Source organism: Trichomonas vaginalis, chromosome VI, assembly GCF_026262505.1.
Source record: "Trichomonas vaginalis G3 chromosome VI, whole genome shotgun sequence".
In the NCBI taxonomy this organism is placed as follows: Eukaryota; Parabasalia; order Trichomonadida; family Trichomonadidae; genus Trichomonas; species Trichomonas vaginalis.
The window spans coordinates 3,826,276-3,843,751 of NC_067208.1; the positions used below are offsets into that span (position 1 = coordinate 3,826,276).

General features: G+C 33.8%; 8 protein-coding genes and 4 pseudogenes across 12 annotated transcripts, besides 3 other annotated features; 5 read left to right on the forward strand and 7 right to left on the reverse strand.

The window, feature by feature from the left end:
- Positions 1-825: part of a mobile genetic element that runs on past the window's edge.
- A 676-nt stretch (positions 826-1,501) lies between these two features.
- Positions 1,502-3,471: a mobile genetic element.
- Positions 3,472-3,828: 357 nt separating this feature from the next.
- TVAGG3_0800770 lies at positions 3,829-4,449 on the forward strand (annotated as a pseudogene). The gene has a single exon. A coding segment is annotated over exon 1 (621 nt).
- Positions 3,829-17,476: part of a mobile genetic element that runs on past the window's edge.
- On the forward strand, positions 5,730-6,068 carry TVAGG3_0800780 (KilA, N-terminal/APSES-type HTH, DNA-binding family; the record flags this gene model as incomplete). Its single annotated transcript, XM_051247327.1, has 1 exon — positions 5,730-6,068. One exon carries the CDS (start codon positions 5,730-5,732, stop codon positions 6,066-6,068), a length of 339 nt encoding a protein of 112 aa, XP_051082802.1.
- Positions 6,997-7,367, reverse strand: TVAGG3_0800800 (repellent protein 1 family; the record flags this gene model as incomplete). The annotated part of the gene is made up of 1 exon (XM_051247328.1): positions 6,997-7,367. A coding segment is annotated over one exon (371 nt), but the record flags the coding sequence as incomplete, so codon positions are not given.
- On the reverse strand, positions 8,996-9,429 carry TVAGG3_0800810 (annotated as a pseudogene). The gene has a single exon. A coding segment is annotated over exon 1 (434 nt).
- On the forward strand, positions 9,475-9,735 carry TVAGG3_0800820 (uncharacterized protein; the record flags this gene model as incomplete). The annotated part of the gene is made up of 1 exon (XM_051247329.1): positions 9,475-9,735. One exon carries the CDS (start codon positions 9,475-9,477, stop codon positions 9,733-9,735), a length of 261 nt encoding a protein of 86 aa, XP_051082804.1.
- On the forward strand, positions 10,054-10,617 carry TVAGG3_0800830 (uncharacterized protein; the record flags this gene model as incomplete). The annotated part of the gene is made up of 1 exon (XM_051247330.1): positions 10,054-10,617. One exon carries the CDS (start codon positions 10,054-10,056, stop codon positions 10,615-10,617), a length of 564 nt encoding a protein of 187 aa, XP_051082805.1.
- TVAGG3_0800840 (organellar and viral DNA polymerase type B) lies at positions 10,702-11,262 on the reverse strand (the record flags this gene model as incomplete). The annotated part of the gene is made up of 1 exon (XM_051247331.1): positions 10,702-11,262. One exon carries the CDS (start codon positions 11,260-11,262, stop codon positions 10,702-10,704), a length of 561 nt encoding a protein of 186 aa, XP_051082806.1.
- On the reverse strand, positions 12,238-13,112 carry TVAGG3_0800850 (organellar and viral DNA polymerase type B; the record flags this gene model as incomplete). Its single annotated transcript, XM_051247332.1, has 1 exon — positions 12,238-13,112. A coding segment is annotated over one exon (875 nt), but the record flags the coding sequence as incomplete, so codon positions are not given.
- TVAGG3_0800860 lies at positions 13,259-14,467 on the reverse strand (annotated as a pseudogene). The gene has a single exon. A coding segment is annotated over exon 1 (1,209 nt).
- On the reverse strand, positions 15,289-15,597 carry TVAGG3_0800870 (uncharacterized protein; the record flags this gene model as incomplete). The annotated part of the gene is made up of 1 exon (XM_051247333.1): positions 15,289-15,597. One exon carries the CDS (start codon positions 15,595-15,597, stop codon positions 15,289-15,291), a length of 309 nt encoding a protein of 102 aa, XP_051082808.1.
- Positions 16,257-16,631, forward strand: TVAGG3_0800880 (uncharacterized protein; the record flags this gene model as incomplete). Its single annotated transcript, XM_001289928.1, has 1 exon — positions 16,257-16,631. One exon carries the CDS (start codon positions 16,257-16,259, stop codon positions 16,629-16,631), a length of 375 nt encoding a protein of 124 aa, XP_001289929.1.
- On the reverse strand, positions 16,984-17,438 carry TVAGG3_0800890 (annotated as a pseudogene). Its single transcript has one exon. A coding segment is annotated over exon 1 (455 nt).

The window sequence follows — 17,476 nt, forward strand, 5'->3', positions numbered from 1 at the left end:
ATTGCTATATCTTCATGATCTTACTTAGTACTTTTAAAGTTAATTTCAGAAAAAATTTGACACAATGGTATCCGGCACATACAAGTGGTGTACAACCAAAATATAAGTTGGTTTAAACATATATTGCTATATCTCATGATCTTACTTAGTACTTTTAAAGTTAATTTCAGAAAAAATTTGACACAATGGTATCCGGCACATACAAGTGGTGTACAACCAAAATATAAGTTGGTTTAAACATATATTGCTATATCTCATGATCTTACTTAGTACTTTTAAAGTTAATTTCAGAAAAAATTTGACACAATGGTATCCGGCACATACAAGTGGTGTACAACCAAATCTTCGACTCGATGAACTTGTCATCGAGTTATATTCCAGTGTTGTTCCTTCATTCCTGATTAAGTTGCAAATTAAAGGTCTGGATTCAGAGAGAAGTGTTAAAGTTATCAAAAAAGTCACAAGAGATTTCGAAGAAATGACACAATTTAAAAAAGTCGAATGCATCAGTATGCTTGAAGCTGTTCAGAAAGGTCTGAAAAATGATACACTTGATCCCAACATTGTTTACTCAACATTAAAAATATTATTGCAAAGAAAACATTTGATTTAATAAACATTTAATTTATTATAATTAATTTTTTATTACAGTATAGTAAAAAATGCTATAAATAAATTATTATATTTTATTAAAATGTGACTTTTAATAGTAAGTGAATAAAATAAATCAGGAATTGGGAAAGAAATAAGGTTAATTAAAAATAATGAAAATTACAAGTTTAAGGTTAATGAAAAAGTGACAATGGGCGAGTTTGTCCCCCACTCTCTTTAGACAACAAAGCAGATAAAAACCATACGCATGAATCCTTCACTACTGTTAGAGCAGACGACATAATATTGAACTTTGACCTTGGTTCAAGTGCACCTTTAGAGAATCCAAGTACAAGCGTAAAAGATACACTAAACTCCTTAAATAACAAATGTATGAATATCGAAGGTCATGTCAGAAACTTTGAAACACATGAACTACCAGCAATGTTAGATAAGAAAGCTGACAAAGAACATACACATAAATCCTTCACTACTGTTAGAGCAGACGACATAATATTGAACTATGATTTGGGTTCAAGTGCACCTTTAGAGAATCCGAGTACAAGCGTAAAAGATACTCTTAACAATTTAGATAACAGTTGCAGGAATATCGAAGATCATGCCAGAAACTTTGAAGCATATGAACTACCAACAATGTTAGATAAGAAAGCTGACAAAACAGAGCTTCAAACATTAAAGACTGAAATACTTCAAACATTATATCCTATAGGCTCTATTTATACGTCAATGAACTCAACAAATCCAGAAACAGTTTTAGGTTTTGGTATGTGGAAGCAGATTGTAGATAAATTCTTATACTGTGCTAACTCTTCAAAGCAAACAGGAAGTTCGAAGAAAATTAAAGAAGCAAACCTTCCACCGCACACTCATACAGGAACTACAAACACAAGAGTATATAAGAATTTCCGAAAAAGTGACACCCAAAAAGTGACACTTTCAATAGGGAGTAACACTTAAAAAGTGACAATTTAAAATTCACAATAAATAAAAATAATAAATTTTTTAGTCTATTAAATTATTCTTTTCTTTGAAATCCTCTAAAAATTCTTCGAAATGTTCTAAAATATAATCTGGAGAATTATAACAAAATTCATTAATTTCTAACATATACGTATCTAACAATTCATTTGGAATTTCAAACGATCTTAAATATGTAATTGAATTTTGTATCTTCTCATTTATTTGAGAAAGTTTTTCTTCAGCATTTTCCAATAAAAATCTTAATGGATTCAAATTGGCTTCTTGATTCTGAACAAATTTAATACTTGGTATAAACGTGATTGAACTTCTCTTTTCAATTTTGTTTTATAATCTGTCAATCGAGGCTCGCGAATTCTAATTGAAGGAATAAAACCTGTTTGAAGTAAATCGTTTTTAATACGATAAAAGTAATTGGGTGCAACTTCTTCTAAAAGATTTTTGACAAAAACATCAATTCTTTGATTTTTAACGCAGCCAAAATCGTGATATTTTATCTTTTTAAATAAAGATTCAGAAACGTTATTCACAACGGTTAATTCATTTGGTCTGGCAGCGGCTATCCACATCATAGCCAAATTCCTTATACAAAATTCAAAAACTTGGGTGCAATCAGTTCTGATTGCACCCAAGTTTTTGAACTTTCTTGAGGGAATTAAAGGGTGAGAGATTTATAGTCTATCTATATATCTCCCACCCTCTAATTCCCTCCCTGACAGCGGGAAACTTTGTCTGAATGTTAAACTATTCAGACAAAGTTTCCCACTGTTTGCGAAGGAATTGTTGGCTATGATGTACTGATTCATGATCAGTACATCATAGCCAACAATTCCTTATATAAAGTTCAAAAACTTGGGTGCAATCAGTTCTGATTGCACCCAAGTTTTTGAACTTTCTTGAGGGAATGGAAGAGTAAGAGGTATACATTATGAATATATACCTCTTACCCTTCCATTCCCTCTCTGACAGCGGGAAACTTTGTCTGAATGTTAAACTATTCAGACAAAGTTTCCCGCTGTCAGCGAAAGAATTGTTCCATCTGGTGCATAGAGTGTGAATCTATGCACCAAATGGAGCAAGTCCCTCGCGAAATTGCCCAAACTTGCGTCGCATTTCAAAGATTGCGACCCAAATTTTGGCGATTTCTAGTAGAGATGGAGTATTTTGAGTCACTGACCTATATGCAGTGGCTCAAAGGGCTCCATCTCTACTTTGAAGCAAGGAAACTTTCCTCGAAATTTTGATAATTTGAAGAAAGTTTTCAAGCAATTAACAAAGGATTACTCGCTATGAGGTAAAAATTCTAGATTTTCACCTCATAGCGAGAGCTTCCCTTTCATTGCTTGAAAACTTTCCCCAGCTTCAAAATTGGGGAAAGGGCTGTAAAGTCGACTCCGATACCAGCAGGTACCAGAGTATTTAAAAGAGAAGCCCTCGTACGAGTTTCTATGAAGACCTTCTCATTCAAGAAGATCTTAATAGAAAATCGTACGAGGGCATTGGAAACTCGCGTCTGGTACATGTTGGTACCAGAGTGTTTGAGATTTGAAGACTCTGGTACTAACGTGTACCAGAATTTATGATGAATTTAAGATGGACCATTATAAAATGGTAGCGGTTTGTTTCAAAAAAATTTAGATGAGATTTGCATAGATATAGATTATATGATTTATACATATGAAAAATAATATATAAAAATATAATTTTGAGATAATTATGTAAATAATATTTTAAATATTTGAATTTGAGGTATAATTTTATAGTAAAATATATTATAAAGAGTATTTATATAAATATTGTAAAATAATATAAGTAATAAAAATTGAGACCCCCTCCCTGTTTTTGATGTTTTGTCACTTTTTTGGTAATTCTTATTGTTTCCTTCAAAGCAAACAGGAAGTTCGAAGAAAATTAAAGAAGCAAACCTTCCACCGCACACTCATACAGGAACTACAAACACAACAGGTAGTCATTCACATTCAATAACAAAAAGAGGTTATACAAATCTTGCAGCAGGTTCGGATAGACAGGGAATGAATAGATATGATATTTCAAGTGACCCAGTAGATTCAAGCGCAGGTATTTTCTGTGGAACCACAGGAAATCATTCACACACTTTCACAACAAATCCAACAGGCTCGGGTGCAGATTATATGCCACCATTTGTGACTATATTCGCATGGTACCGCGTTCAATGAACGCGCTTGAGCCTTGAATAAAATCTTTAACTTTACATAAATGAGCTTGAAAGAAGTATTCGAACAACATCCATGGAGGTCATTTAAGAAGTTCAATGAAGCTGCAAAGAGTTGGGGATTTACTAACAGAGCTGAAGTGAAAAGGTTCTTTGACAAAATGTTGTACATCAAACAAAAATAACCCTTACGACTACTTTTTACCAATTTACTCCAACACTCCTGACGCATACCAATTTGACACTCTCATTCAAAGCAGAAAAGGAGGACATAAACCATTCCTCATCTTCATTAATGTTAACACTCGTAAAGCATATGCATATCCAATGAAAAATAAAGGAACTCGTGAAGTGTTAAGAGTTTTACAAAAGTTTGTAGCAGAACATAGCCCAAGTACTTTAACATCAGACCAAGACAGTGCATACCTCAGCAATGAAATCACAGAATTTCTCATTAAGCATAACATAACTCACTACACTACTGAAGACCATAACCATAACATACTCGGCATCATAAACCGCTTCATAAGAACGCTCAGAGATTTAAACCAAGAGCGAGACTTTACCGAAGAAACAATGAAACATTTTCTCGAAGTATATAATTCCTCAACACATTCTACAACAGGACATACACCAAATTCAATGACACAACAACAAGAAGAAAAGTATATACAAAAGAAACGAAGCCAAACACAAAAATATCAGAAATTCAACACAATTTACCCTCATTCCTGTACAAAAGTTCGTGTAGTTCTTGACGACAAACCGTTGACAAAGAAACGTTTAAGGTTAAGTAGAAACTATTATATGTAGACGACTCTACGCAAGGTAATGGATATCTTATAAAAGCTGCTGACGACTCTATTGCGTTTTACCCTCGTCACAAATTAGTCGAAAGTAGTAATGGCAAACTTGCTGAAACCATTGACGAAGCAAAGCGAGGAGTGGTTATTGAAATATTTGGCTATAACATAAACGATGACACTTATAAAGTAAGATATGAAGGAGGCGTTGAAGATGTTATACCATCTAAGAACTTGAGAGAGTCAAAGCCAACACATCTGGGACCATTAGAGCGGGAGTACTGGAAAGACAAAAATAAGCCAGAAAGAATAAGAAAATTCTTCTAAACTTTTTCATTAGATGTAAATCAGACATGAATGAGAACAGTCATGATATCATTAATGTTTTCATAAATTTACACCAAAAATAATGAATTTCATTAGTTATTTTGTATGTAAAGACAGTAATGACAAACATTGAGTTTGAAACAGTTAGAAAGATAGACAATGACACCAAAGTGATTAGAATAGGTGATTTAAACGTAAGATACTCAAAGAAATACAACAAATATTCTTTGTCAGACATTATATCTCCATCTGGAAAGAAAACAAACGACTGGTTAGAAATGCTTCAACTCAGAAAATTTTGACAAGAAATCCTGAGCTTATGATATCAGTAGCATTTCATGGAACAAGAGCATATCTTATAGACAAAAGTCTTATACAATAGTTTTGTTATGGTTAGACCCAGTTGTTGGATATAACTTCATAACATATGGTTCATTCGATACGGAACGTTGCAGTGAAGGCTTACTTTACATCGTTCAGAAACCGAAGGACTTCAATAAAAGAGATATAAGATAGGAAGAACATATAATATAACTCAAAGATATGACAGTACAGTCAATAGAGTCAAGGTTGTGTTCGTTAATAATATGAGAGCTGCAGAAACAGAACTGCTTTGAAGTTTTTGAGAAAATGTATGGTGCTCCCACGAAAGGTAAAAAACGTTTGAAGTAGATGAGATAGATAAAGCTATAAAATTATTTGACGAAGTTGCTGAAAAATACATGTAAAGCGTTTATTTTTGGTCTTTTGTGAAAGTCAGAAAATAAAGTTAGTTTTTATTTTTATTTATTTTTATTTTGTATGTAAAGACAGTAATGACAACATCAGAGAACACAACAACAGTTATAGTCCATGAAGCTATAAATGAAGAATACGAATACATACAATATAACAAACAACTTCGCCTCATTCGTTCGGTCAAAGACGATATGTACCAAATGCAAAGTATAATGAACGCTCTTCGTTCTACAAAGCAAGCATATCATTGGTTTGAAAACCAACAGACAAAAGAACTTTTAGAAGAATTTCCTCATATGATTGCTTCCCTCGGAAAACCGAGAGAAGAGATAGTTAGTATACAAGTCTCGTGTACAGAGGCACTGCGTTCCTCCGTACGCAATACTTGTGAATTTGACACTTTACAAAACCGTTAACGTATATTTTACAACATGAACGCAAAAACCAACTTAACCTTAAATATTTATAAAGCCGCCAACCACTTCACCTCACTACTGTAAAAAATAAACGTTCTCACTTACAAAAGTATTGCAACTCTTCCCATTGCTGTGCTTCACACAATAGTTCATATTCTTCAGTATCGCTGCTGTCGCTCCAATCGTCAGAGTCAAAATCACTGTCAAAATGAATGTTAGTAAGTTTTGACAAAGCTAATGAAACACGTTTACCGTTTGTATCGTATGCTTTATAAACTTTCCATTCTTCATTCCTTCATAAACGCTCAAACTAACTTTACCCTTTCTCCCTCGTATCTGATAGAATGTATTTTCACGAGAAGAAAGAACAAATTCTTGAACTCATGACCGTTGTAGTTTGTTATCTCAATAGTTTTCGTCATTTATATAAAAATAAAATAAAAAATAAACTTAAAATTAATGATATCACCACCCTCACACGTATGAAAACATAGCACAAAAATAAATTTAGGTGAAGTGGTGAGATTTCACCTCTTTTTTCAGCCTGTTTTTTCACCCACTTGAATTATTGCTTTATAACTCTCTTCCTTTCTCCAACTCTTCTAACTTCTTCTTAAGTTCAGCAATGTTGTCCTCATGAAGTTTAATCTTCCTTAATATACCTTCTCTATCTAATGGTTGCTTTATCTTTCTAAACTGAACTCTACCATCCTTCATAGTATGAACGTAAAAAACCTTCTGGAACCGCTCCTGATTTAATGTATTCTACCAAAAACTTTTGTTTCATTGCTTCAGTGACTTAGTCGTCATTCAATCAAATAAAAATTTTAATATTAATAAAAATAACGTTATTTTTTCAGTAAGGAGAACGCAGGAGTTTTACGATTTTATTTGAGGAGTAGGTTCTGGTTTAAATGTTGGAGTCGGTTTAGGAGTTGACTTTTGAACAGGAGTTTGTACTTTCATAGGTTCAGGAGTCATTGAAGGTGTTGTTTGTGATGGTGTCGGAGTTTGTTTAACTTCAGCTACTTCAGTATTATTTACAACATTTGCTTTATTTCTTTTCAACATCATAACTGCTCCTGCTGTAGCTAGCAAACCTAGTGGGAGACCATATTTTATATAAGGACTTGACCAAATGCTATTTTTGACAGGAGCTGGTGGAACACCTAACCTTGGTGAGACTGCTCTTTGCCATTGTGCAGCTCGTAAGAAATATTCAATAGGTGCTCCATAATCGTTTGGTAAAGTTTGTTTCATAGATGGTGAAGGTTCACGAGAGCTTGATGAAGAACTCATTTATAAGCTTTAAAAATAAACGTTCATCCTTTATTCCTCACTGTCGTCCGTAGCTAAGTTATAGTCATCTAATCTTATTATTGGGATTCCATTAGCACGCACTGAATGGCAAAGCAACAATCCCTCATAAATCCAATAAGTGGCTTTGGTACATTTTCAGTTGCTAGTTCAATAGGTCCTTTAACAGACAATTTGTATGTTATTGGAGCAGTAGATGTTTGACCTTGCTGGAAGCAAAAGTCCACTTCTGTTGGAAAACCACATAAGAAATGTGTGTTGTCATAGCTATCCCATTTATGTTCCACACTACCATCATCCACCAATGACCTCATAACATCTTCATTAAATCCTATCATATCATTGTTTGTATTGCAAGCGTTCGCAACCATTTCATAAAATACAGGTCCATATGATTTTTCAGGTTCTGCAGGCATATTTCCATAAGCTCCCATGGAAAGCTGAAGATATTTAAACTTAGGGTTCTCAAAATTAACATAATAGTTGTCTTTCTTTCTAAATAGTGCCCAAATACTTTTAACATTAATAGGCGTATAAGCTGCTGTAAATGTTGCACTTGAACTATCTGTATTCTTTGAGAATGAACCGTCCATAGGAATCCAATCCATAACTTTAACAGGAAAACATAAAGCCTCGTTTGTATAATGTTCTACAAGTTCTGTATAAATGTTAGGGTCTAAAGAGAATGACTTTGGATGAATGAAACATTCATTAAAATCCATCTTTGTTCGAAATAGTTGCTGGGTTACAGTTGTAATAGTAACTGTTCCACTAGCTTCTACTGCCTTCGTTATCATAGTGAATGGTTCATTCCATGGAACAAATTTATTTGTCGGTGGATTTGAATCTGAAGCAAATGCAACTTTAAGAGTTGGATTGAAAGCAATGATATCATTTACAGATATAGATGTGCATTGTAAGGCGTCGCTACTGAACTTTACTTTAAGCTGAATGTTTCCTGCAAAAGCTGGAATAAATCTTATAGCTTCTAATGGAAAATTTCTAACAGGAATTCTTAAACGAAGCTTAAAATCAAATGATTTTCCTGCTGTAATTGGACCACTAACAATTTGTCCTGTTCTGCATGTTCCCGAATGACTCCATACATCTTCATGTCGAGTCTTTGAGAAAACATCTACTTTCTTTATTTGTTCGGTAGTTTGTGAGTTTGAAGTTATATATGCTTCTTCTCTTGCGTTGTCTTGAGAATATACGATACGACCATTTGCAAGGATTTGATATCCAGCAACTGCATAGAAAGCGTCATCGAAACCAATCCAAAATCCTGGTGGGTTTGTTTTATTGGAACCTGAACCAATTTCTTTATCTACAATAAATTGACCTTCCATTTTATACGTAATGAATGTATTGTAAAGGTCCAACATATTTTCACCAGGAGGTGAGAGATTGAATGTTACCCATGTGTTATCTTTAGCAGTTCCAGGTTGTGATGGAATCTTTGCGTCAGAATATTTTCTATTAGTGTCACCAATTTGAACTGCATTGTCTATGATATCGAAATATGAGCGAATCTGATGAATATGCTCTGCTGGAGTAAATTCGTTTAGCTGTTCGTTCTGCATGTATTTACTTCAGATAAAAATATCTATTTACTTCATTATTCTCACTCTTCTTCTTGGCATTCGTGGTGGAAGTTGTTTCTTGACATTTTCAATGAACTGTACATTCTCTTTTGTCTCAACTTCTTTCACTGGCGGTCAGGGTTCTTTGACTCGGTTTGCTTTTCAATGAAATTCACGAACTTTGCAATAAGCTCTTGGTTCGTTATTGAAAGAACATCTGGCTTCTTTTCTTCTTGTTCTATTGACTTTTCAGTTTGAACAGAAGGTTTTATATGGGCTTCGTGGGCTTCGCCCTTGCCATGCACCTTAATGTTGTCGCTCTCTGCATTCGCTAATGGAACCTTTCTTTTTCTTACATATATTTTACCATCTTTACTCTGACTTACATAATAGAAAGGATGTTGTATTCCTCTGGCGTCATTTAATATAATAGACTCTCGTTCTGATTTTGACAAGCTCATTTTACATCGGTTAAAGTTTTAATTTAGTTTTTTATCTACAGTCAAATGACTCAGACAAGCCCTACGGACAAGACCCAAGGGGTCATAGATGTTGAAGCATTGAAGAAAGAAATTCGTGAGCAAATTTTATCCGAACTGAAGGAACAAAAACAAGAACAAAAGCCAGAGAGACCAAAGAGAAAACTTAGTGAAAAACAACTTGCTGCATTAGCTGCTGGAAGACAAAAGAACCCACGTTTGCTGGCAAAGAAAGCTAGAGAAGAAGCTGAAGCAAAAGCTAAAGAAGCTGAAGCAAAGAAAGAGTAAATGGTTTATTTTTATCCGAACTAAATGTATAGACAAATACCTTTATCTGTTGCGTTCAGTAGTGAAAACCCTGACGTCAAAATAAAGGGGAACAGAGTAACGTTTAAGTTTCCAACAGACTGGATTGTGAACATAAATGAAGAGAAGTACATTGGCATAACATCTATGTATATAACACGTGCTTTCAGAAAGGTTGACTTTATACTTCAAGTCGAGATAGAAAATGACGAACAGTCTTTAAGCGCCCAAAACATTCACATATACAAATACTTTAAAGACGATACAACATTGTTGCAATGTATGATTTCATTTAATGAGATGTTCGAGAAAAAGTTCAACATTGAAGTACAAACTTTACAGCCTTTACGTGAGTTTCTTGCACAACTGAAAGAAGAAGGTAGTCAGCCACAACTTATAGACTTTCATTATGAATTTAATGAAAATGAAGATGGAACTCATGACTGTCAATTCATTGTATTCTCACCATTCAATGAAGTCGCTAAAGAGAAAAAAAATCCATTACGTATAAGGTTTCAAATCTCTGAACCAAGTGATGATTTTAAGAATGTTTTCAATTATGATGCAATGCTTCCGAGGAAAAATGAATTTTCAAAGATTGTAACACCTGGCATTTGGGATAGAAAGCAAGCTATATTATATTCAAACTTAAGTAAAGGAGTTGAAAATGAGTTCATTGGTCATACAAGAACTTCACCACTTCCTAACCCTAAATACTATAAATTAACTGGCTTCAATCGTGAGTTTTGGATAGACATGTTCTCCACTCATGACCATAAATGTCCAGTGTTCTTACCTCCAGACCATAAGGACTGTCTCTACATTGAAGCACAACTCTTAAACTCTACCATCGCAGTATTGTAAAATCTACGCTAGCTTTATTTTTATCACGAATGACCTCATTCATGACCTCATTCATGACCTCATTGCTGACAAAAATAAATGACCTCAGAACTTCAACTTACGAATAAAGCTTGTTTTAGTCGTTATTGAAAAGTTGAACTTTTCAGCAAAGCAAGGTTGACATGACTTACATAAGTCGAATGCAATCTCTTGACCATCATGAAGTGCTTTGTAAAGTTTCATTAAACTGAACTCAGAGTCTTTGTCATATGTTCCAACAGGTATGTGAATGTTCTTATCTTCATTGTAATAGCATTGTATAGCTTCAGGAAACATTTCATTAGCGGTTAAAGCAATAACATCTTGCTTCACGCCTTTCATTCTGCAGTGAAATGCAACTTCATTTAAATCGTTAGTGAGTAAGTCTATGTAGGTCTTCTTTCCACAGAAAATACTTTTATAAGCTAAACTTTGTTTTCCAGGTGTTATTTCTGCAAAGTCGCTATGAAATTGACCAAGGTTCTTTCCTATAAGTTCGCGACCATATCTCTTTTTAAACTCTGCTGCAAGCTTTGGGATGTCTTCATTATATAAGTGCATACTGTCGGTATCCTGGTAAAAGATTTGAAGTCCCATGTCCTCTGCAGTACAGAATACTTCATTCATAATACGTTTTGACATAGACAGAATATTAACACCAAGTGGACAGAAGTTAAAGTGTCTGCAAATGCTTTTCGTTAGCTTGAAAATAGTTTTATCTGAACCATCCAAACCTTCGAACTTCACTATATGGTTGTAATTTCTTATAGCATATCTTATAGCATCTTTGTCATTTACTATGGTTATTTTTGACTCAATAGGAGATAGAATAGTTTTGCCATAAATGCTGTTCAGAATGAGTTTTATAATTTCTTGTAAGGGGTTTCCTTCTTTCTTATACTTTAACCTTAACTCAAACAACTTCTTTACTTCATCTCTTATTCTCATATCTCTGTTTCCATCGTAATAGTATCCTTGCAACACTTCACATTTGACACCTTGATATTTTATGAGGTCTTGTAATGTTATATGGTCAACATGCATGAGACAGCAAGTGTTTGAACTTCTTGGAACGTTAAGTTCTGGATTTAGTTCAGGGTCGCAAACTATTAAATGAAAGTGTCTGGGTATACCAATCTCTGTTATCTTAATGAGAACAAAGAAGCCAGACATAAACTTTTCACCAATGGGTTCCTTTTGGTCGTCATCGAATAAATGTCTCATGAGATACTCTGTGCTTAGCATCTCATCCTTCAATACTTTTGGAATTCCTTCTAAAGTATACAATCTTGCTATAGCTGAAGGATATAATGAAACAGTGTCGAAGTCAGCAATGAGTTTCTTTTTGCTCTTTTGTTTCATGTTATCTGACAACATACATCTTCCACCTTGAATGCATCTCGAAATAAATTCTCTTGGTTTATTTGAGAGGTCATAAAGATTTCCATTCGGGAAGTATACTCTGTTCTCAAACAATTTGTTAGCAATAGAACAAATACTAACGTAGTCATAAACGTTTAAATCAAACTCTTTCAATAAGTCATTGCGGAACTTTACAAAACCTTCTCTTAAAATTCTTACATCTTGTTTGCATAAAACGTGCTATATTTTTCTAAGTCGAAGTGGTTTTCATCTATTCTGCAACCTTTGATGGAATCTATGTTCTTCATAAATGTATCTGCATCATGGATAAACTTACATGCTTCAGAAATGACACCAGTTCTGTTGTCATTTGCTAACAAAACACTGCTGTAGTAGTTATATGGAAATACTTCTTTCGGTCCTGTTTGTAAGTTAAACATAGCAGGAAATAGTTTAAGCTTCTTATTTATAACACTGTAAGAGTCTTTTATAATAATTGCCCGTCCTTTATATAAGCCAGTTATTTGCATTGTTCGTGAACCTTTAATGATGGGAGTTCCTTTCACTTCTGTCATGTGTCTTAAGATGAAGTTTATGTCATAACTGAGGTTGTGAAAATATATTAAACTCTTGTCAGGAAGTCTTTCCAAAAATTCTGTTGCACAGTTTTGACCCCAAATGCTTTCACTAACTGAACCATCTTCACTGTCATAACAGATGTTAAAAGCTTTATGAAAGCCATCCGTACTACACTCAAAGTCAGCAAAGAAAACGTGCTCAGGTATGAATTTACATTTAGCTTTATTTACTTCTTTTGACTCTGCTTTCTTCTTCAGTTGTACACAATACTTTGGAGCATATGTCAAATCTTTAAATGGTGCAAGGTTCTGTTTATATAAGTCAGTAGTATATGTGAAAAGTTCTCCATAAGAAATAGGTTCGAAATATTTGCACTCCCACAATGTTTTCATAACATCCCATAACGGTGTTGTTCTATCATAACGAACTACATATTTATCTTCTCTCTTTGTATAAATCTTCATCTGTTTCTCAATGTTCATTCCACCACAAGCTTTGAGAATTTCTTTATAGTTTCGAATGAAGTATGTTGTCATTGGTAATCTTTCATTTAGCATGTAGTGGTCTTCAACAAGAAGTAAGTCAATAGTTCTAACAGTTTCGCATTCTTTTGGTATATATCTCTTTATTTCATTATGTCTTGAGTCATTGAAATAACCAATGGTAACATTAAATGATATACCTGTTGCGTCAGAAATTTCTTGTACTTTACTTTGAGGAAAGTCTCTAACACGAATGACTTCTCTCATGTGGTCAATAGTTTCTTCATTTACTCCAGCCTGAATGCAAGCATAAACGAAACAATTGTCCTCTGTCATAAGTGTTGCAGTTCTTTTGTTCAGTTCATTGAAGATTTGGTAGCGTTCAAGATTTATAGGTAATGTGCAAAGATACTTCCAGAACTGACCGCTTCTCTTCTTATAAAACTTCTTTTCACCAAGGATTTCATTCCAGAAGTCATCTATATCTTGTTTATCTCCTGTTTGTTTAAGTCTGTTCAATAATCTTTTCTGTCTTTCTGTCAGTGTGCTTTCATCTCTATATGGTCTCTTTTTTGGTTTGCCTTTCTTTACATCTGACATCGTTAAGCCTTCATATTCTGTTAAATCATACATCTTTATTTCGGTAAGATTCTTTATGTTTGTCAAGAAGAAGTCATAGTGCATTTCAACAATACCTGCGGCATTTGCTTCTATCTCTGATATAAAGTTCTCCTTCAAGAGCTGATGTAGTAATGTTCCAATATTATTGAGGTTTAACGTAGAACATTCATACTTTCCACCAAGTTTATAACATACCATCCATCTTTGTTGCGAGTTTATTTTAATTTTCTCTAAGAGTCTCATGAAAACCTTACCGAAATGTTTGTGTAAGTAGTCTCTGTTTGGTTCATCTAAAGCTTCGATGTTAAAGTCAATGAGTCTATTGCCTGACTTCACATTTCTCTTCCTATTCTCTTCATCTTTCTTTAACCATCTCTCACCCTCTTTTGGTTTGTCGTCAATGGAACGAATGACATCGTTAGCTTTGCGAACTTGTTCTATAGCGCTCTTAAACATCTCTCTTCTCTGTTGTTTCACTGTGTCGTCTCTTCTTCTTGTTTCACCAACGTTCGCATTTGTTATGTCAAACATCTCTTGACGAACATCATGCGAAAGAGCTTTACGAGTATGACCAACGTTCGCATTTGTTATGTCAAACATTTCTCTTCTTACTTCATGCGAAAGAGCTTTACGAGTATGACCAGCGTTCGCATTTGTTATGTCAAACATCTCTCTTCTTACTTCATGAGGTACTGAACGTCTATGATATAAGTCAATAGCAACGTCATTTAAAGGAAATGCTATTGCATGGACTTCGTCCTCGCGCGTTGCGGGCTTTATGAACTCATGAATTCTATCATAACTTATTGCACCATTATAGTCTTTAATGAAGTCAGCGAGTGCTTTTTGTTTGTTGCGTAATGCTTTGCAACATCTATATTAGCTTCTGTAAGAAGTTGTTTTATTTCCGAGTGTTCAACTTAGACAACTTCGATACATCTTTAGTAGGAAATAAAAAAAATATTTTTGAAAAAATTAGATTAGATTTTTTTTAAGTTATTTTTCAAAATAATTTAATATTTTTATTTTAATGAAACACATGCAAGATTGCAAGTTCTTTTCATACAATGCTCTCGCTACTGCCATCAAGAATGAGTTCAATAATGCTTCAAATGTTAATATTATCTTTAACAAGAAGTTTGTGAAAAGAATCTAAGTTTGGTCAGTATGTCAGACCATTAGCTATCGTCATTGACCGCAAACGTTATACTTCACAAGAGTTAGCAGTAGTTTTGAAACAAAAGAGTTTCTTCGTGAATGTCAAAGATACTCATTATACTGTCATAAAGAACTCTAACGTTGACTTCTTCAGTATTGCTTTAAATCTTTCCGAACAGAAAGAATATAAGAAGGGTGAAATAAATGTGAAATATTATCCTTCATCTCTGAAGACAATAACGAACAAAGATGTCATACAGAAATTCTTACCAAAGGTTGAAGAAGCTTCTATTGACATTGACGAAGGAAGTGAAATGGTTGAAGAAATTGACCCTGAAGCTATTTAACCAAAAATATATTTTTGGTGAAGAGGTGAGATTTCACCTGTTTTTTCACCTCATTCTCTCTTCGTTAATGTTGTCGTGACTTCTTCGTTAATGTTGTCGTGACTTCATTCTTCCTCTTTGAAGTTGTCGAAATATTCTATTATCTTTTCTTTCAGTAATGGTAAGTCTTCTTTGAATGTAAGTATTGTGCAACCTTTGATGTCATAGTGTGTTTGAGGAAGAGTATTTTTGACAATTTCTTTTATTTGCTCATTCGGTGTCATTGAAATCGGTAAGTTTTCACGATAGAACCAGTTTCTGTCAGATTTGTAAATCTTAGCAAGGTCATAAAAGCTCTTGTTGTTTCTTCTGACTAAATGCAACATAACCATATCTTTATCTTCTTCTTTCTCCAACTCTTCAGTATATATCATATACTTATAACTCTTTTCCTTTCCTTTTGGTACTGAACGTGGTATTCTTTTCTGTATGCTTTTGTCTTTGGATTCAATGACTTCATCTTTTGCTTGAAGTTTCTTTTCCATCTCTCCACGTTCTGCTTTATATAGTTCATCTAACATCATGAAAATATAACAAGCATAACGAGGTGAAGCCCACATTGCTACAGCATTTACTAAAAGTCTATGAACATAATATCCTCTCAAACCGTTTGGCAATTTTTCACGATTTTCATAGAGTTTTGGCGACTGGGATTTTTTACCTACTCGCTGTTCTTCACTGTTTTCAGAAAAAAGTACGTCTCGCTGTGCTTCACTTAATAGTTCTATGGTGCTTTGGTTCCTAAACCAGTCTTTAGGAAGCTTAGTATCTGGAGCAAAACAAGCCGTCAAAATACTTTGCATTTGGTACATGTCATCTTTGACTGAACGAATGAGACGTAACTGTTTGTTATATTGTATGTACTCGTATTCTTCATTTATGACTTCATGAACGATAGCAGTTGTTGTGTTCTCTAATGTTGACATATCTGTCTTTACATACAAAATAAAAAAATAAATAAAAATAAAATTAGCGTTATTTTTTCTGAGATAAACACTATTTCTTCACAACATTAAATTTTATCCTGTATGAAATGACTTTAAAAAGATTATTGACTGACTTCGAATACTATCTCATTGACGCACTGACAGACCCTCAAAACTGTGTTGAAAGTTCTTTAAGCTTTAAGATTGAAGGTACGACGCATTTTGTCTTCACTTACGTATTGAAAGAATATGACCGTTATCATAACGAAGTGAATCAAACACTAATAAAATTTGTAGATAAAAAATTGGTTAACAATGAATATTTTAAACGTGAAGACCCAAACACTGCTGGAGATGATGAAGAATACAGACAAGTTATTGAAAAAAATAACGCAAGATTAGATGCAATAGAAAAGAAGTTTAATGAATGTCTTACAAACACGTATGAATATCTTATGCAGTGGGAAGCCAGATGGAAATAAATTTACGTCAAATATGCAATTTATAAAATCTTATGTCGACAGGCTACGTAGCACAGTGGTCTAAGGTGGTGTTATGGAGGGGTCAGAGTCTGTGGTTCGAACCGCGACAGCGCCGTATTTTCTTATTTTCTTTGTTTGTCTTGTTTGTCGTGAATAAAAAGTGTCATAAAAGTGCTCTATCTTCCACGGGAATAAATAAAAAATTTACTTTATTTCTTCTTTATTTCTTTGTTCCCGTGGAAGAAGGGTTTTGCTGTTTTTTCTCAGCCGAAATCAATGATTTTTTCATTTTTGGAATCCTTAGCGAATGAGGAATCTTTTCTCTCGTGGAAGCTTTGACCTAAAATATAATTTAGGTGAAGAGGTGAGATCTCACCTGTTTTTTCACCTGTTTTTTCACCTCTTGAACTTTTTATAACATTCGGTCATAACTTCATCAATTTCATTTAAATCACGATTTAAAAACTCATTGACTTCATCTTCAACCGTGTCATCTTGTAATAAGAATATTTTCTTTAGTTTCATGTCAACATCCCGAACAGCACAAAGGATAAAATCATATTCATTTCTTCCGTTAAACATACTTTTTCTTTCTCGTTCATCGTTAAATAAATTATTGAAAATATAAACAGCGGTGTAAAAGTTATGTACTGTGTTAAATGTTGAAGCTTCACCTATTTTAGATTTTAGGATTCTTTTAGTAAGTAAATTGTTATCGTTCTTTCTCTTTTCCTTATCGTTCATGTCGAATCTGTCGAACCACATATCCTGTATTTCATCGAATTTACGAACTATAGAATCCGTCATTTCCCTGGTTAATGAGGGGTAATCATTATTAATTTTTT